Here is a 20,520-nt window from a genome sequence, read left to right as displayed (position 1 = left end):
GCCATTCAGGGTAGGGTGTGTACATCTCATGGCTGGAACCTACGACCAAATGGGAGCACCAAGGGACAGCATGGCTTAGATCAGGCAGTGTTGTGAATGCCAAGCCAAGTAGCCTGGTCTGTATCCACAGGTGATGAAAGCCACACCGGTGCTTAAGCACAAGAGTACTGAGAATGATTTGCCTTTTAGCAGTAACAATGGTTGACATTTATTGAGCATGTATTAATAACTAAGTTCTTTTATTTCATTGTTCTAAGCACCCTGCAAGCATGATCTCCAGCAACCCTGGTGTGCAAGGAGGTAAAGTAACTTGTTCACACAACCAGATTTCAAAGCCAGACTGAGACCATGATCTACTCACCCTTTGTGGGTGCAACGAGGTGGCCGGACATATTAGAGGAGGAGAGAAGTGAGACTGCAAAGCTAGTTGGAACCCAAGAAAGCACAGCTAGGCCTGATCCAGGCTGCTGGCCATGGAGATAGGAGGAGAGAGCACATCGAAGACCCTTTTGGAGGACCAGAAGGCCCTTTGGATCTCAAGTGCTGAAGAGAAACCTTTTTCAGGACAGAAGCAATCCACATTCTCTCCATGATTTTTCTCCTCTGCTCTCTCCTCACCCTCACCACCTCACCCAGAGGGAGAAGGGAGCAGGAAGGGTTGGGAGTGTGGGTGGTGGGGATCGCCTCAGTGATGTCTGCTCTGAGTGGGAAGCCACATGCCATATCCCTGCTCTTTCCTCCAAGGTTTCCTGCAGAGAAACAGGGCACTTCTCCTGTATCTGAGGCCGAGAACTGGGCCTTCTGGTCAAATGTAGCCTGTGAAAAGTCTTGGTTTTGCCTATACAGTGTTTTTAAAAATGTTTGCCATCTTTTCAAAGATCTATCTGTCTGTCTATCTATCTATCTATCAATCAATCATCTATCTGTCTCTGTCTTATTTATCTATCTTTCTATTGTCTATCCATCTATCTATTCATTCATTTATTCTAACACTTCTGTGATATTTATTATGTGCCCAGCACTTTTCTGAGATCTTTACAAATATTAATTCATTGAAAATTACTAATAGAAATCCAGATTTATGGCTTCTCTTAAAAAATAGAATCAGGCCCCACATCCCCAAAAAGTAACATCACTGTGCACAGAGTTGCTGCATCCCCTTTCAGCTAGGGTGTTACTCAGAATATATATAATTAGTATGGCAGGGGCATAGACCAACTGCAGGAATGTTGGTCAAAAACCACCAGTGTGCCCTTTTCTGTTGTCTTACACCAGTGAACTTAGGTGGCCCCTCTGGGCATCCGAGTCTGGGAACCCCTGGGATGAGTGAGATGTGTCCTGGGACAGAGGCGTGCACCAGGGAGAAAGTGATAAGCTATTCTAAGAAGGGGCAGGGATAGTTTTGAAATGGAGGTGATGCCCAAGCTGAAATTTGAAGTATGGCTAAGGGAAATTCTTCAGGTTGGGAAGGGAATCCTGCAGGGGACATAGTCATAGAGTGAGACTGTGTAAGAGGCTAGGGCCTTGGGCTGGATGGGGAGGGTGGAGCATAGGGAGAGAGGTACAAGATGAACCTGGACCACTAGGCAGAACCAGACCAAAGTGTGGCCCTGAATGCCCTACTCAAGTGATGATAATCTGGGGGAGCAGTAGAAATGGTGGTGGTGGAGCACTGAAGGGTTTTCAGCCAGGCAATACCATGGCCCAGATTTGAGTCTTAAAGATCTTGCTGTAGGCCAGGGTAAAGAACGAGCATAAGGTATGTAGGAGGCTGGAAGCAACTGTAATATTGAAGAGTAGGAGTTTTAGGGAGCTCCAGGGAATGTCCAATCACTTGGGAGACCCAGGTCTCCTCCATCCTGAGGATGTCAAGCTCTGGAGTCAGGCAGACTTCAGTTCCCACCCAGGCTCTGCCACTGTAATGCATTAGATAGTCATCCAGTAACATTCATCCCTCACTCCACCTCAATTCTGTGGGAGGGGTAGGTATACTCACTCCATCCTTGACTTGCCCATGAGACTTACTTTGGTTAATGGTATGTTTGCAGGCAAGATGCTCAGAAACCTGAAATGCACTTGTGTTCCTGGGCTTGCTCTCTTGTGTCCCTGCCATTTTTGTGAGAAGAATATGCCTGGGTCGGCCTGCTGGTCCCAAGAGAAAAAGAGAGACTTATGGGGCAAAGATGAACAACCCCAGCAGAGCCCATCCTTGTTAGCCAGCCTACAGCTTCATGAGTTATATAAATGTTACTGTCATATGCTGAGAGTGTTTGTGGATATTTGTTATGCAACACTACTGCGGCTCTTGTGAACTGATACAACCTCTCTCCAGTGGTGTGGCTTCGACAAGTCTGTCCTCCGCTAAAGGGACCCCAAGGAGGAAGGCAAGGCTTGGTAGGGCTCATGGGAAACCTGGGGCGAACCCAAGGGGGTCTCTGAAAATTTCTTCTACCTAAATGACCTGCCTGCACTGACTGGAGGTAAGGCATCTCTAGGAGGAATATTCTAATTTCTCAGAGATGAAAGAAGCCAGAGGGCATGGTAGAAAAGGCACAAGTGGATGGTGGGGCTTTGGGGAGCCAGGCCCCGCCTAGTGTTATTGGTGGGAGCTTGAATGAGCTGTGCCTCTCTGGAGGGCTATTCAGCGACACACATGCTCCATATCCACAGTTACACTTGTAGGTATGCTAAACACACGTGCACAGACAGATGGACACACACACACACCACCCCCAATAACAACAGAACCCACTTGCGGGTGTACACAAGGAAACATTGTTTCAGATGGTCAGCATATTATTATTTTTTAAATTGAAGTATAGTTGATTTACAATGTTGTGTTAGTTTCAGGTGTACAGAAAAGTGATTCAAATGAACTTACTAACAAAGCAGAAACACCACTCACAGACATAGAAAACAAATTTATGGGTTACCAAACGGGAAAGGGTCAGGCAAGAGATAAATTAGGAGTTTGGGATTAACAGATACAAACTACCATATATAAAATAGATAAAAAAAACAAGGACCTATTGTATAGCACAGGGAGCTATATTCAATATCTTGTAATAACCTATAATGGAAAAGCATATTATTATTTAAATTACTAGAAATTAGAAGCGATTCAGATGTCCATGGCTAGGGGAAACAGCTAAATGAACTGTGGGTACTGATACCATGGGACAAAATAAGTGGGAGCCCTTTATGTGCTAATATGGTTGAACCTTGAAGACAGATTATTGAGTTCAGTTCCTGAGGTGCAGTATAACTTTTATGTTGAAAACCAAGCAAAATTGAACCAAACACCATACAGCAAACTTGTTAGCAGTGTTTGCCTTGGAAATCACTAGAGGAAAAGGATGGGGAGGGGTGGTCCAAGGAACTCTGGCTTTCTCTGTAATGTCACAATTTTGAAAAGAGGCTGTGTCTGATTATTGCTTAATCCTTACAAATTAATTTCATAATATGAATGATTAAAAAAATATCTGGACTTTGGAGACAAGCAGGTCTGGGCTGGAAACCACGTCACTTGGATTTTTAACTTGGGGTGAGCCCTGTCCCTGTTGAGGCCCCAGGTGGTGGGGATGCTAACCTCTGCCTGTGCCCAGTGGAAAAACTGGACCAGTGTCTGTGGAGGGGCTGATGTAACATCTAGATGCATGAAAGGGCTTGTAATTGTCAGTTGAAAGTGAAGAACAGGTTTATCTGGGAATAGCTCAGCCCAGAGGGCATGTCCCTCTGGGGCTCTATTTCCTTGGGAATCCTGCCAGGCCCACCAGGCACATGAGAGCCTTCGCAAAGCCCCAGGGAGTGAGGGCCGAGGTCCAGCCAGGCCAGTGCTCTGACTCACAAGGTGGCATCTCAGGGTGTGAGAAACATGTTGTTCTGTGTGATCCTGAATGGGGAGGTTGGGGTCATGGTGCAATGGCCTCCAAAATCACAAAATAATGAGCCCCGTAGGGCTGCTGGCAAGGCGAAGGGAGCCTTCTCCCAGTCACCCTGTGGGCTATTGGTGACCACTGAGGGCTCCTGAATTATCACTGGAATGCTTGGAATTCTGGTGGGATTTGGGAATTGGGGTGGGAGAAGTGTGTTCTAGGCTGTCATTCCTTGCTTGAGTGACCTGGAAAGAGCCCCCTAAAATGGACAATGAAGATGATAAACTCTCCCCCAAAGCTCCAGATGGAGTCTGATCAGCCAAGTGTTGACTGTCAGTGGTTTAGCTGAGATGAGATGCCAAGTGGATTCCCTCCATCCTGGCTCCGAGCATTCCCACCACCTGCCACACTTCTACCCTGCGTTTAAACACAGCCCGATGTGCACCAGGAATGTTTCCTCTTAGAAGCTCATGCTTCTTTGGTCCACATCCTTCCACACTCCACACACACACACACACACACACACACACACAACTCCCACACTTTCCACCCCGAGCGACCCCAGCTCTGGCACCCATGTCCCATTCCTCCTCTGATTCCCTGGTAATGCCTGTCTCTCTGGAGGGCATGGAGGGTCTGATTCCTTTGGGTTCCCAGTCTGTAGCCTGAAGTCTGTTGTAGGGTCTGGAGTAGATCCTAATAAGATGCAGCTGTCAACCCCCGCCCTGCAATGGAGCTGCCTGCACTCACTCTGCCTCTACCCCCTGCCCCCTTAGTGGATTTCCCCAGACTGGACTCTGAAAGATCTTCTTGTAGTACAGACCTCATCATTTTAGTCCCCTCTTGATGAGGGCCTTTCAAAGCCTTCCCATCACCCACAGGATGAGACAACATTCCCTAGTGCAGCTCCCTCTAGAACTTCTCTGCTCCAAGACTCCTGCGGTAGCCCCTTGTACCCACCTGGGCCTACTTCCCCTCCTCCTGGCCCTCCTCCCTCGACCTACTTAGCAACAATGGTTTTGCTTCTCCTCTGCTTCCCACTGGTGGAAGCTGAACCTGTTGGAACAGGATTCTGGAAAGTGTTGTTCCCAGGTTTCCAGCCCTGGTTGGGTGCGTATAAAGTGCCCCGATATTCACTGCACGCACAGTTATCATTCAGGGGACACTTCCCCATCCTTTTTATACCATCTACATAGAACTGCTTGACATCATCTAATGACTCCATCGGTTTACTACTTTCATCTTCCCCAAGGACCTCTTAACACGCTTTGTCTTCTCTGCCCTGAAACATATCAAAACCCATTTCTGGAAGATCAGCTCCTGTAAGCTCTGATTGTGATGACTCACGATCTCTTCTCTGCCTCCTGTGGAAATTCATCAAGGTGTGTCTTGGTGTATTCTTCTGCAAGGCCCGAAGTTCAGGATTTCACAGCCTCCTACAGCCTCCTCCTTCCACCCCAGGGGACACTGCTCACTGCCGACACTGCAGTTATCAAATGGTGACCTTGACACTGATCAACTCCCTCCCTTTTCCAAATCCTTTCATGGGTGCCTTTGGGAATCATTCCTTGCACAGAATCGATGAATTTTTTCCTTGACCTGGTTTTTTACTTACACTTCACCCACCTACTCTTGACTGTGGAAGACTTCCCCGATTGACAAGTTTTCCATTTTAAAGATGCCTTTTTCTCCCACCTACCAAAAGCATCTCTGGATCTGACAATTTTGGAAATATTCCATTCCACAAACACTTACTGAGTGCCGACCATGTACCTGTCTCACTAGGTGAGCAGGAAGAAGATCTGACCCTTTTGATCAGCCCGCCCCTCATTTCTAACAGGGCATTTCAAGATGAGACCTAATTACCTGAAAACTCTTTTACCTTTTAAGGCAATTTCCCAGTTGGCCTTTACCCCAACATTTTATGATAATTCTTTTTCTAAATCAAGACACACCATATGATGAAGTTTGGGGAGTATTTCCTCACCAGGAAGTTAAAAAATAAAACCGCAAGGCAGCATCTGCTTTGATAGCTTTATTGGAACACGATGGTAACACAAAATATGGATTTGGGGGCCCACCACAGATGCTTCTCCTCTAGGGAGCATGCGCCCCACTTCTGCAGCCAGTAGGGGCTCCAGGAGGCCCCCAGGAGGGCAGGGGCAGCTAGAGCCAGACCTGCAGTGGCAAGTGGCATGTGAGCACCTTGACCTCAGCCCTGACCAGCTGAGTCTGTGATCAGTCAGACCAGTCTTATGCTCCATCTACTTGGTCATGACTTAGAGATTCACCTGTCTCAGACTCCTGGGGAAATTTCCAAGAATGGGATTCTGGGGTTTCCAGAAGGAATCCAGCCAAGAGACTGAGCATCTCTGGGGGCTATTGGGGCAAATTGTGCCTTCAGGTGTATTGGCAGATAAACTGCTTAAAGCTCCTACTATATAGGCCAAACAGTCTTCTAAGGGCTAGACATACAATGGTCAACAGAAATAGGCAGGACTCATGACCTCCTGAGTAGGGGAGACGGACAGGGGTCAGGGAACCACACAGATGACTGTAAATGACAACCATGCCCATGGCTTCCAAGGACAGTTCTGTGGGTATGGGTGGGAGGACTGACCCAATAGAGAGGGTCAAAGAAGACTCCCTCAAGAAGTGATGTTTTGGCTGAGATCCTGTGGCTGAAAGGGCAAGAGGAGCTTTTCAAGTCATGGAAACAGCTCTGTGTGTGGCCTGGTAGCTGGAGGAGGAGTGAGATAAATAAACCCAAAGGAGAAGGCCGCTAGGGTTGGGATGAAGAGATGGAAGGGAGTGTGGGGCGAGAGGAGGCTGGAAGGCATGTCGGAGCCCACCACGCGGGGCCTGAGGGCTGTGGGAAAGATGTTTTTCTGTATGGGTTTGCATTTTGCACAGCCCAGTGTGACCGTGGGGTGGAGGGTGGGCATGGGGGAGGCCAGTGGGGAATATGGGAAGCTGTTTCAATTGTCCTGATGGAGGGGATGGCAGTGGAACTGAGTGATGACAGGGCAGGTGGAGAGAACCAGGTAAATGGTGGATACAAGCAGGAGCTAGGATACAAGAGGATGGACCATGCAGAGCCAGGAGAAAGTTGATGCCAAGATTGACCTTTGAAGCCAATGGCAGGGCTTCTGTCCGAGAAGGGGGACCTTGGGAGAGGAGATGGTCAAGGTGCCGCTGTGGACATGCTCACGGTGAGGTTGCAAGTCGGTCAAAGGCTCCCAGAAGGAGCCTGGGCTCCAGGTACACATGTGTGAGTAATCTCCTTTGAGATAAGTCTCTTGGTACCTTCAGAGGGTGGAGACGAGGGCACAGAGGGCGAGAAATCGCAGTGAAAGGAGAAGACTCAGGACTGAGCCTTGGGGAACAGCACATGTGGTGGCTAGGGAGAGAACGGTGGGCTGAAAGAGGGACTGAAAAGGCAGGGGTGAATGGGGAGGGGGACCACAACAGGGGTTCTTGGAACCAAGGGAAGAGTGGGCTCAGGGAGGGGCAGCAGTCAGCGAGGAGAGCCCAGGATCACCCTCATCCCTCTGGGGCTGCCACCGCCTTCACCTCCTTGGGCCTCTTCAACAGCCCTGAAAATAGGAATGGGGATCGTAGCCCCCTGGGACAGAGGAGTAAAGAGCTGCTCCAAGGTGTCCGCCGCCATGCCCAAGGTCCCGCATCCAGCAGAGGGTGCAGCGGGGCCAACTTCCCCACCCCTGCCTGTCATGTCCTCACCACTCCACCTCTCCCTGTCCCTCCCTGTGGCCCCGCACACTTGCCCCAGCAAGTCTGCTCCGTGCCACTCCTTGTTGATGGAAAGCACCAGAGAGGGTCAGAACTGCAGCATGAAGGGACCCCCCAGGCTCCGGGTCTGAGCCTCGCTAGCAGGAGGGTCTGCTGAGTCAAGGAAATATCGTGGCCTCTCCTGAGAGGCAGTGTAGTGTTGTGTCAAGAGCATGGGCTTCTACCCATCCTCCCATTTGTTTATTCGTCTGTTTGTTCCTTCCTTCCTTTAGCAACTATTCTCAAGTGCCTCCTATGTGCCAGGCACACTTTCTAGCTGAGTGGTCCCTTACTTCTCTAAGCCTCAGTCTCCATTCCTGTAAAGACAGGTTGACCATCCCTGCCACAAGTAACGAGGATGACGTGAGCTCATGCGGGTGAGGTACTCAGCACACAGTAGGTGTTCATTAAAGGCTAATGTCCTTCCCTGCCCTCCCTTCATCCCACAGAACCCACGAGGGAGTGAGAGGCCAATGCTTCATGGCAACAACCCTCTGCCATGCTCAGAGGGCAGGCGTGTGTCGGCACATACACCTCCGTGTACACACCTGTGTGCACATCCCCGAAAGTCCCACCGTCTCTGCCCATGACTCAGGGCCAGCACCAACCTGAGCTTTGAACCCATGGGATTCAGCAGACCCAGACCCAGGGGAGTCTGAGCGCAGAGCAGGCTGCTCCATCTTAGGCCAGAGGACCCCAGCACCCACCATGTGCTCTGGGAGTCCCCAGACTCAGGCTAGGGTGTGTCCTCGGTGGTTTGGGGGGGCTGCTGGGTCCGTAGTGGCTCCAGGAGTCAAATTTTAGTGACCAGAAGCAGGATCTTCAGCGTTCTGGGACTGGGTCTAGACAGCCTCAGAGGGCAGCGTCCTCACCGATTCCTGGGCCAGTGTCCTTAGCAGCTCCTCAGACAGTGGCTCTCCCGGCTGCTCCTCCAAGGGGCCTCCCACGTGTCTCTGGAGGAACTTAAGCGCCCACAGGCTCTTGCAGCAGCTCAGAAGATTGCTGGAGCACAGGGTGCAAGACATCGCTGGCTTCCTGGGGAGACACAAGCATAGGTTAGGGCTGAGGTGACCACTGAGCAAGGCCAGTAGGGCCAGACCTAGCCTCTGGTCTTTGCTTCTTCTAAGCCGGGAGCTGGGAAGGGTAGGGTAGTATGGGGCGGGGAACCTCCCACATGCAACAGGGACTTGTTCCCTCCACCCACAATGGGGAGCATTCAGGAGACTTGCTTTCAAACCCCAAATCAGCTTCTAACATGCTGTGTACCCTTGGTCAAGTTACTTAACCTCTCTGAACCTTAAGTGAAGGTAAAAATAACCACCTTTCCAATTCTTGAAAGGATTAAGTGTTATAAAATATGTTTAAAAGTATCCCACACATTGCCTGGCTCATGGTAGGAGCCCAGTGAATGTTTGCTATTTCTGTGTCTGAATAAAATGATTCCTGAACACCTACATCATGTTTTGCTTGAGTTGGGGGAAGGTTGGGGGAAGAAGACACAAAGATTTATTCAGCCTTGCATTAAAATCAGTTGTGAATGCGTCTGTCTCTCCATTAGAATGTGTGGTCCCTGAAGGCAAGGTGCTTGCCTTTCAAACCCCTACTAAGTGGCCGCCGGCACATAGTAGGTCCTCAGTTATGTCCATTGAGTCAAGCTGATTGAAGGTCACTAAAGGTAAGTTAGCCAAACACTTGGGAGGAAAGTTTTTTTTTTTTTTATTTTATTTTTATTTTTTGCTTTATCACAAATTTAATCAGTTATATGTATACATATGTTCCCATATCCCCTCCCTTTTGCGTCTCCCTCCCACCCTCCCTATCCCACCCCTCCAGGCGGTCACAAAGCACCGAGCTGATCTCCCTGTGCTATGCGGCCGCTTCCCACTAGCTATCTACCTTACGTTTGGTAGTGTATATATGTCCATGCCGCTCTTTCACTTTGTCACAGCTTACCCTTCCCCCTCCCCATATCCTCAAGTCCATTCTCTAGTAGGTCTGTGTCTTTATTCCTGTCTTACCCCTATGTTCTTCATGACCTTTTTTTTTCTTAAATTCCATATATATGTGTCAGCATACAGTATTTGTCTTTCTCTTTCTGACTTACTTCACTCTGTATGACAGACTCTAGGTCCATCCACCTCATTACAAATAGTTCAATTTCATTTCTTTTTATGGCTGAGTAATATTCCATTGTATGTATGTGCCACATCTTCTTTACCCATTCATCCAATGATGGACACTTAGGTTGTTTCCATCTCCGGGCTATTGTAAATAGGGCTGCTATGAACATTTTGGTACATGTCTCTTTTTGAATTATGGTTTTCTCAGGGTATATGCCCAGTAGTGGGATTGCAGGGTCATATGGTAGTTCTATTTGTAGTTTTTTAAGGAACCTCCATACCGTTCTCCATAGTGGCTGTACCAATTCACATTCCCACCAGCAGTGCAAGAGTGTTCCCTTTTTTCCACACCCTCTCCAGCATTTATTGTTTCTAGATTTTTTGATGATGGCCATTCTGACTGGTGTGAGATGATATCTCATTGTAGTTTTGATTTGCATTTCTCTAATTAGTAAAGATGTTGAGCATCCTTTCATGTGTTTGTTGGCAGTCTGTATATCTTCTGTGGAGAAATGTCTATTTAGGTCTTCTGCCCATTTTTGGATTGGGTTGTTTGTTTTTTTGTTATTGAGCTGCATGAGCTGCTTATAAATTTTGGAGATTAATCCTTTGTCAGTTGCTTCATTTGCAAATATTTTCTCCCATTCTGAGGGTTGTCTTTTGGTCTTGTTTATGGTTTCCTTTGCTGTGCAAAAGCTTTTAAGTTTCATTAGGTCCCATGTGTTTATTTTTGTCTTTATTTCCATTTCTCTAGGAGGTGGGTCAAAAAGGATCTTGCTGTGATTTATGTCATAGAGTGTTCTGCCTATGTTGTCCTCTAAGAGTTTGATAGTGTCTGGCCTTACATTTAGGTCTTTAATCCATTTTGAGCTTATTTTTGTGTATGGTGTTAGGGAGTGATCGAATCTCATACTTTTACATGTCCCTGTCCAGTTTTCCCAACACCACTTATTGAAGAGACTGTCCTTTCTCCACTGTACATTCCTGCCTCCTTTATCAAAGATAAGGTGACCATATGTCCGTGGGTTTATCTCTGGGCTTTCTATCCTGTTCCATTGATCTATCTTTCTGTTTCTGTGCCAGTACCATACTGTCTTGATTACTGCAGCTTTGTAGTATAGTCTGAAGTCAGGGAGCCTGATTCCTCCAGCTCCATTTTTCGTTCTCAAGATTGCTTTGGCTATTCGGGGTCTTTTGTGTTTCCATACAAATTGTGAAATTTTTTGTTCTAGTTCTGTGAAAAATGCCAGTGGTATTTTGATAGGGATTGCATTGAATCTGTAGATTGCTTTGGGTAGTAGAGTCATTTTCACAATGTTGATTCTTCCAATCCAAGAACATGGTACATCTCTCCATCTATTTGTATCATCTTTAATTTCTTTCATCAGTGTCTTATAATTTTCTGCATACAGGTCTTTTGTCTCCTTAGGTAGGTTTATTCCTAGATATTTTATTCTTTTTGTTGCAATGGTAAATGGGAGTGTTTCCTTGATTTCACTTTCAGATTTTTCATCATTAGTATATAGGAATGCCAGAGATTTCTGTGCATTAATTTTGTATCCTGCAACTTTACCAAATTCATTGATTAGCTCTAGTAGTTTTCTGGTAGCATCTTTAGGATTCTCTATGTATAGTATCATGTCATCTGCAAACAGTGACAGCTTTACTTCTTCTTTTCCAATTTGGATTCCTTTTATTTGCTTTTCTTCTCTGATTGCTGTGGCTAAAACTTCCAAAACTATGTTGAATAAGAGTGGTGAGAGTGGGCAACCTTGTCTTGTTCCTGATCTTAGTGGAAATGGTTTCAGTTTTTCACCATTGAGGACGATGCTGGCTGTGGGTTTGTCATATATGGCCTTTATTATGTTGAGGAAAGTTCCCTCTATGCCTACTTTCTGCAGGGTTTTTATCATGAATGGGTGTTGAATTTTGTCGAAAGCTTTCTCTGCATCTATTGAGATGATCATATGGTTTTTCTCCTTCAATTTGTTAATATGGTGTATCACGTTGATTGATTTGCGTATATTGAAGAATCCTTGCATTCCTGGGATAAACCCCACTTGATCATGGTGTATGATCCTTTTAATGTGCTGTTGGATTCTGTTTGCTAGTATTTTGTTGAGGATTTTTGCATCTATGTTCATCAGTGATATTGGCCTGTAGTTTTCTTTCTTTGTGACATCCTTGTCTGGTTTTGGTATCAAGGTGATGGTGGCCTCGTAGAATGAGTTTGGGAGTGTTCCTCCCTCTGCTATATTTTGGAAGAGTTTGAGAAGGATAGGCGTTAGCTCTTCTCTAAATGCTTGATAGAATTCGCCTGTGAAGCCATCTGGTCCTGGGCTTTTGTTTGTTGGAAGATTTTTTATCACAGTTTCAATTTCAGTGCTTGTGATTGGTCTGTTCATATGTTCTATTTCTTCCTGATTCAGTCTTGGCAGGTTGTGCATTTCTAAGAATTTGTCCATTTCTTCCAGGTTGTCCATTTTATTGGCATAGAGTTGCTTATAGTAATCTCTCACGATCTTTTGTATTTCTGCAGTGTCAGTTGTTACTTCTCCTTTTTCATTTCTAATTCTATTGAGTCTTCTCCCTTTTTTTCTTGATGAGTCTGGCTAATGGTTTATCAATTTTGTTTATCTTCTCAAAGAACCAGCTTTTAGTTTTATTGATCTTTGCTATTGTTTCCTTCATTTCTTTTTCATTTATTTCTGATCTGATTTTTATGATTTCTTTCCTTCTGCTAACTTTGGGATGTTTTTGTTCTTCTTTCTCTAATTGCTTTAGGTGCAAGGTTAGGTTGTTTAGTCGAGATATTTCCTGTTTCTTAAGGTGGGATTGTATTGCTATAAACTTCCCTCTTAGAACTGCTTTTGCTGCATCCCATAGGTTTTGGGTCGTCGTGTCTCCATTGTCATTTGTTTCTAGGTATTTTTTTATTTCCTCTTTGATTTCTTCAGTGATCACTTCGTTATTAAGTAATGTATTGTTTAGCCTCCATGTGTTTGTATTTTTTATAGCTCTTTTCCTGTAATTGATATCTAGTCTCATAGCATTGTGGTCGGAAAAGATACTTGATACAATTTCAATTTTCTTAAATTTACCAAGGCTTGATTTGTGACCCAAGATATGATCTATCCTGGAGAATGTTCCATGAGCACTTGAGAAAAATGTGTATTCTGTGGTTTTTGGATGGAATGTCCTATAAATATCAATTAAGTCCATCTTGTTTAATGTATCATTTAAAGCTTGTGTTTCCTTATTTATTTTCATTTTGGATGATCTGTCCATTGGTGAAAGTGGGGTGTTAAAGTCCCCTACTATGATTGTGTTACTGTCGATTTCTCCTTTTATGGCTGTTAGTGTTTGCCTTATGTATTGAGGTGCTCCTATGTTGGGTGCATAAATATTTACAATTGTTATATCTTCTTCTTGGATCGATCCCTTGATCATTATGTAGTGTCCTTCTTTGTCTCTTCTAGTAGTCTTTATTTTAAAGTCTATTTTGTCTGATATGAGAATTGCTACTCCAGCTTTCTTTTGGTTTCCATTTGCATGGAATATCTTTTTCCATCCCCTTACTTTCAGTCTGTATGTGTCTCTAGGTCTGAAGTGGGTCTCTTGTAGACAGCATATATATGGGTCTTGTTTTTGTATCCATTCAGCCAATCTGTGTCTTTTGGTGGGAGCGTTTAGTCCATTTACATTTAAGGTAATTATCGATATGTATGTTCCTATTCCCATTTTCTTAATTGTTTTGGGTTCGTTATTGTAGGTCTTTTCCTTCTGTTGTGTTTCTTGCCTAGAGAAGTTCCTTTAGCATTTGTTGTAAAGCTGGTTTGGTGGTGCTGAACTCTCTCAGCTTTTGCTTGTCTGTAAACGTTTTAATTTCTCCATCAAATCTGAATGAGATCCTTGCTGGGTAGAGTAATCTTGGTTGCAGGTTTCTCTCCTTCATCACTTTAATTATGTCCTGCCACTCCCTTCTGGCTTGTAGAGTTTCTGCTGAGAGATCAGCTGTTATCCTGATGGGGATTCCCTTGTGTGTTATTTGTTGTTTTTGCCTTGCTGCTTTTAATATGATTTCTTTGTGTTTAATTTTTGACAGTTTGATTAATATGTGTCTTGGCGTATTTCTTCTTGGATTTATTCTGTATGGGACTCTCTGTGCCTCCTGGACTTGATTAACTATTTCCTTTCCCATATTAGGGAAGTTTTCAACTATAATCTCTTCAAATATTTTCTCAGTCCCTTTCTTTTTCTCTTCTTCTTCTGGAACCCCTATAATTCGAATGTTGGTGCGTTTAATGTTGTCCCAGAGGTCTCTGATATTGTCCTCTGTTCTTTTCATTCTTTTCTCTTTATTTTGCTCTGCATTAGTTATTTCCACTATTTTATCTTCCACCTCACTTATCCGTTCTTCTGCCTCAGTTATTCTGCTATTGATCCCATCTAGAGTATTTTTCATTTCATTTATTGTGTTTTTAATCGATGCTTGATTCATCTTTAGTTCTACTAGGTCCTTGTTAACTGTTTCTTGCATTTTGTCTATTCTATTTCCAAGATTTTGGATCATCTTTACTATCATTATTCTGAATTCTTTTTCAGATAGACTGCCTATTACCTCTTCATTTGTTAGGTCTGGTGGGTTTTTATCTTGCTCCTTCTCCTGCTGTGTGTTTTTCTGTCTTCTCATTTTGCTTATGTTACTGTGTTTGGGGTCTCCTTTTTGCCGGCTGCAGGTTCGTAGTTCCTGTTGTTTTTGGTGTCTGTCCCCAGTGGCTAAGGTTGGTTTAGTGGGTTGTGTAGGTTTCCTGGTCGAGGGGACTAGTGCCTGTGTTCTGGTGGATGAGGCTGGATCTTGTCTTTCTGGTGGGCAGGTCCACGTCTGGTGGTGTGTTTTGGGGTGTCTGCAGACTTTTTATGATTTTAGGCCACCTCTCTGCTAATGGGTGGCGTTGTGTTCCTGTCTTGCTAGTTGTTTGGCATAGGGTGTCCAGCACTGTAGCTTGCTGGTCGTTGAGTGAAGCTGGGTGCTGGTGTTGAGATGGAGATCTCTGGAAGATTTTCGCCGTTTGATATTATGTGGAGCTGGGAGGTCTCTTGTGGACCAGTGTCCTGAAGTTGGCTCTCCCACCTCAGAGGCACAGTACTGACTCCTGGCTCCTCAATTTGGGATGATTTGTTGTCTATTCATGTATTCCACAGATGCAGGGTACATCAAGTTGATTGTGGAGCTTTAATCCGCTGCTTCTGAGGCTGCTGGGAGAGGTTTCCCTTTCTCTTCTTTGTTCTCACAGCTCCCGGGTCTCAGCTTTGGATTTGGCCCCGCCTCTGCGTGTAGGTCGCCGGAGGGCGTCTGTTCTTCACTCAGACAGGAAAGGGTTAAAGGAGCAGCCTCTTCGGGAACTCTGGCTCACTCAGGCCGGGCGGGAGGGAGGGGCACGGAGTGCGGGGCGAGCCTGCAGCGGCAGAGGTCGGCGTGACGTTGCACCAGCCCGAGGCGTGCCGTGCGTTCTCCCAGGGAAGCCGCCCCTGGATCCCGGGACCCCGGCAGTGGCGGGCTGCTCAGGCTCCCGGAAGGGCGGTGTGGACAGTGACCTGCGCTCGCACACGGGCTTCTTGGCGGCGGCAGCAGCAGCCCCAGCGTCCCACGCCCGTCACTGGGCTCCGCGCTTTCAGTCGCGACTCGCGCCCGTCTGTGGAGCCCCTTTAAGCAGCGCTCTTAATCCCCTCTCCTCGCGCAGCAGGAAACCAAGAGGGAAGAACAAGTCTCTTGCCTCTTCGGCAGCTCCAGAGTTTTCCCGGACTCCCTCCCGGCTAGCTGTGGCACATTAGCCCCCTTCAGGCTGAGTTCTCGCCGCCAGCCCCAGTCCTCTCCCTGCGCTCTGACCGAAGCCCGAGCCTCAGCTTCCAGCGCCGCCCGCCCCGGCGGGCGAGCAGACAAGCCTCTCGGGCTGGTGAGTGCCGCTCGGCACCGATCCTCTGTGCGGGAATCTCTCCGCTTTGCCCTACCCAGGTATGTGGGGAGTTTCTTGCCTTTTGGGAGGTCTGGGGTCTTCTGCCAGCGTTCAGTAGGTGTTCTGTAGGAGTTGTTCCACGTGTAGCTGTATTTCTGGTGTATCCGTGAGGAGGAAGGTGATCTCCGCGTCTTACTCTTCCGCCATCTTACCCGGAAGTCGGGAGGAAAGTTTTTAACAAAGTATTTGACATACATTTTCAGAAAGATGAAGACTTCCCCCATATCTGGGTATACAAAATTCCTTTGCCCTGTTGCCTGCTAAGATGTGGACAGCTGACCTGCTTTTTCCTTCCGATACTTTCAGTGAGTAAGAATTCCTGCATCGTTTCTATTTCAAGCCTTCTGAGGTCAAGAGAAAAAGCCTCAGTGTGGAGGGCCTGTGTTTTTAGTACTCAACATGAAGGTGTCCCTTTATAACCTGGAGTGGGGTCAGTCTCAGAGCTTTAATCAGGCAATGGGATCTGGCCAAACTTGGGTGGCATTGTTTTGTGTCATTGTTTCTATGATCACAAGTACTTTCTGTTTTCCACAAGTGATACTGCATTTCCATTTATGGTGATGATATAAAGTCTTATAAATATATTTCAGTGAAAACAGCCAGGTGGTGTAGAGATTTAAGTGTATATTATGCAGTTGGGAGAGGACTATGGGCTGCACAGGGAAGCGGATTTGCAAGCAACTGTGGTTTGAGGAGTGTCCTTGCAAGTCCTGGCCCATCCTGTCTCATGCTTGGCCCCAATGCAGGAGAAGCTAAGCATTGCTTGGTGTCCCTAGACACTTTGCCTGGTTGTCTCTGCAGCTCCAGGGCAGGACAAAATCTGGCTTTAGCTCTGTCTAAGGCAATGGATGCTACCTAGTTTCTTGCTTCCCTGCCTAGGTTGGAGCAGTAGTTTTCTTTGTCCAGTTTCAGGCTGGAGGCTAGCCCTTGCTTGGTCCCGAGACTCACTGCGGGTCCTCCGGATGTCCCATGAAATCCGTGCCTGGCCTCAGCTCTAGCCATCATCTGTTAAGGTATTCTGGCCACCAGAGGATTCAAACTCACTCCCTTCCACATGGAGAGAGAGAAAAGCATCATGCTTCCCCTTAGAGTCCATCGGAGGGGAGGTGTAGATTTGGATGCCTGCCTTTGTAAAGACTTTGTGAACAAGGACACAGCCAACAACCACAGCCAACACCCAAGCTTCCTTGGATGCATGGTATGTTCTGGCTTAGCCAGTGCTGGAGGCTTTGCACGGCCCAAGCTCTCTCGCGGGTTTGGCCAGACCCACTGTCCCCAGAACACCTGCCCTCACCTGGACCTCCAGGTCACACCCCTGCACTTCAGAGGCTCTGGTTCCTCTCCATGCCAGCAGTGTACATATTTGACCAAGTAGGCAGGTTTCTACCCTTGGATTAACATTCCAGATGGAGCCTGAAGTGTGATAAAGTGACTTTCATGTAGATTAGTGAAATTATCAAAGACAAGCTAGCTCTAGGCTAGGAAATTACCTCCCTTCTTCTAAAAGGCTGTAAAATCATTTAAAATAATATTATTATGGAAGTATCACATGTTCATAGTAAAAAATTCAGAACATAGAGACTAACAAAAAGAAGAAAATAAACATCTCAAATAACTCCTCTACTCAGACATATCTTTTTGCTACATGGAGATTGTGTCATAAAATATGTTAAAATGAAATACATCAAAGAGGTTATATAAAAAACGTATGTGTGTGGCTTAAAATATTAAAGAATATTAAAATGAATACAAGTATAACCACCTCTCAGGTTAAGAAATAGAATTTACCAGGCCCTTGATTTGTTTCAGCAAATATGTATGTACCCCTGAATAATATACTGTGTTGCTCTGCCGGCATTTTACTTTTATATAAATGGAATCATGTTTTAGGATTTTTTTTTCTGTAGCTTCCTTTTTTTAGTTGTTATTTAACATTATACTTTTGAGATTAAACTCTGTCAGTGCGTGAACCTGTAGTTCATTTTCACAGTCATAAAGTACTCCATTATGGGAAGATACTCCAATTTATTTATCCATTCACCTGCTGGTGGACATCTGGGTGGTTTCTCATTTTTATCTTCTCCCTTCTCATACTTGTTTTTGAATCTACACTCTACTGGCCTCATCAAATAAACAGGACAGTGTCCCTTTTCCTCTCCTCTGAAGAGTTTGAGCAGGACTGGAATGATCTGTTCCTTGAGTGTTTGGTAGAACTCCTTGGCAAAACCAAGTACTACTGGTGTTTCATTCACTTTCTTTATTTTGTTTGTTTTTTATTTTATTTTGCGGTACGCGGGCCTCTCATTGCTGTGGCCTCTCCCGTTGGGGAGCACAGGCTCCGGACGCACAGGCTCAGCAGCCATGGCTCATGGGCCCAGCCACTCCGCGGCATGTGGGATCTTCCCGGACTGGGGCATGAACCCACGTCCCCTGCATCGGCAGGCGGACTCTCAACCACTGTGCCACCAGGCAAGCCAACTTTCTTTATTTTTTAATGGTTATAGGACCATTCGGGTTTTCTATTTCTTCCCAAGTCACTTTTGGTAAGTTCTGTTGCTAGGAACTCGTGCACTGCCTCTGAATTTTCCCTTGTTTTGGGCATAAAATTGACCACAATGTTTTTATCATGTTTCTTAATCTCTTCAAAATCTATAATAATATCTGCCTTTTAGTCTTAATATTGTTTGCTTATGATGTTAATGATTAATTTCTCTTTGTAGTTTTGTCAATGTTACTTTGTCAGTTTTACTTTTTGAAGCTGGTTTATTTGGTACATACAAGTTTAGAATTCTTATCCTACTAGTGAACTGAATCTTTTTTCAAAAGATGGTGACCCTCTTTATCTTTAGTAATATTTTTTGCTTACAGTTCACTTTGTCTGATATTAATATAGCTACCCAGATTTCTTTTGGTTAGTATTTGCCTAGTATATCTTATTTTTCATTCCTTATACTTTCAACTTTTTTGTTTCCTTAAGTCTATCTCTTGTAAAAATATTTTTTGGGGTTTAAAAATAATCAAACCTGACAATCTCCAATTTTTAAATTGGCCCAGGATATTCCATTTACATGTCCTGTGATTACTGATATATTTTGACTGATTTCTTCAATGTGATTTTGTGTTCTACATTTGTCCCATCTTTTCTAAAATTTCCTGTCTTTTTTTTTTGCTTTGTTTTAAACTGCCTTTTTTTCTCCTTCTCTTTCCTCCTTACCATATGAAATTTCCATCCTCTTATTAAAATTTTTTGCCATGCATATTTAACTTAATAATGTCTAGTGGTATGGAGCCCTTCCTCCTTTACTTAGCTTGCCATCCATGCCAAATGTAAGGTGGGATGAGACACTAAGCTGGAGTCCCACACTGTGTAGACTTTATTACATTACACACATTTAGAGATACTTGTACATTTAATATTGCTGGACTCCCTTATGGCCCATCTTGAGCTCTGACACTTGAGGCTCAGAGATGTAAATGGGGTTCTAGGAGAGCACATAATAGGTTGTCTGCCATTCTGTAAGTGCTTATGGTAAACATCTTATTTTTACCTTCTCATCATCAATTCCCCTTCTCTTGGTTCTTGATTCTTCTTTGGGATCCAAACTTCCCTACTCTTTGTCCATGTGGGTGAGGTGAGATTTGCCTTATTCATCGCATTGGCTCCAGGTCTGGGTACAGAGGTAGAGACAGGACCCCATCCAGCCAATGAAACTTAAGCCTAAAACTTTCTGTTGGAACGGGAGGAAAGGGGAATATTTTCCATTGGGGCTACTAAGATGGTAAGATGTAAGCTTGGAGCTCATGGTGGCCTCATGGGGAGACTCTAACTGAAAATGAAGGCAACACAGGTGAAACTGAGTTGAAAGCTGGAGAAAGATAAATTTATGATGACATTTGAGCTCCTGAATCCAACTTGAAGCTACTCTTGATTTCTTCAGTTCTATAAGCTAATTCCCTACCTCTACCAATCCCAGCCTCTTCTAACTGGGTTTCTGCTACTGGCAATTAATAGTGTCCTAATAGCTTTCTTAAATAAATGTTCTTTGAATATCTTTTCACGTGAGGGTGCTATAATATGTTCAGCCACCAGGGGTCAGGACCCAGTTTCTGTGAGAAGCCTTGCTCAGTCTCGCTCTGAACCTCGGTTTTCTCATCTGTGAAATACGTTAATAATACCAAGCTCACAGGACTATTGTAAGGACTACAGATAATGACTATTGGTGACCTTTTCCATTACCATCTACTGCTTATAGTACAAATTATCACACAGAACCACCACATGCACACATTACTCTGCTCTCTCTTGATTTGCACCTATACACATGTCATCCCCATTGCTTGAAATTCCTGTACCTTCTTTGCTGTGCACTTTGAAGTGTTTCAAGGTTCTGTTCAGGCATCACCTCCTCTGGGAAGCTGTCTCTGAGGTCTCCCAGGATTACTGATTCACTCCTGGCTCCTACAGCCTCTCCACTGAGACACTTACCTCCTTGGGTTAACCATCAGTTTACCTGTCTATCTCCCAGACTAAAGGCAGGTGTTGGATCTTTCATCATCTACCCCACTGTCCAAGTTTATAGCAGGTGCTCAATCGTGTGTGTGAACTAATGAATGAAAAACCCAGCCAATCTCATTTTCGATAGTGATTCTCCCACATTCTGACTTCCCAAGTTCACAGATGAGCAGAAGCAAAAGCACTTCCCCTGGCTGTGGGGCAGC

General features: G+C 45.2%; 1 protein-coding gene across 1 annotated transcript in view; it reads right to left on the bottom strand.

Annotated features, from left to right (window-relative positions):
• Positions 1 to 8,506: 8,506 nt before the first annotated feature.
• The window catches only part of HRH2 (histamine receptor H2), a gene marked incomplete at both ends in the record, with an annotated part of 21,521 nt that continues 9,507 nt past the window's right edge, over positions 8,507 to 20,520 (bottom strand). Inside the window, one exon of the mRNA XM_079702493.1 lies at positions 8,507 to 8,699. Coding sequence (XP_079558619.1) covers positions 8,507 to 8,699 — 193 coding nt within the window. The remainder of the gene's footprint in view (positions 8,700 to 20,520) is intronic.

This window comes from Hyperoodon ampullatus (genome assembly GCF_949752795.1).
Source record: "Hyperoodon ampullatus genome assembly, chromosome: 4".
Taxonomy (NCBI): Eukaryota; Metazoa; Chordata; class Mammalia; order Artiodactyla; family Ziphiidae; genus Hyperoodon; species Hyperoodon ampullatus.
Note: the sequence above shows the minus strand (reverse complement) of the source record. Positions and strands in the feature narration are given on the sequence as shown.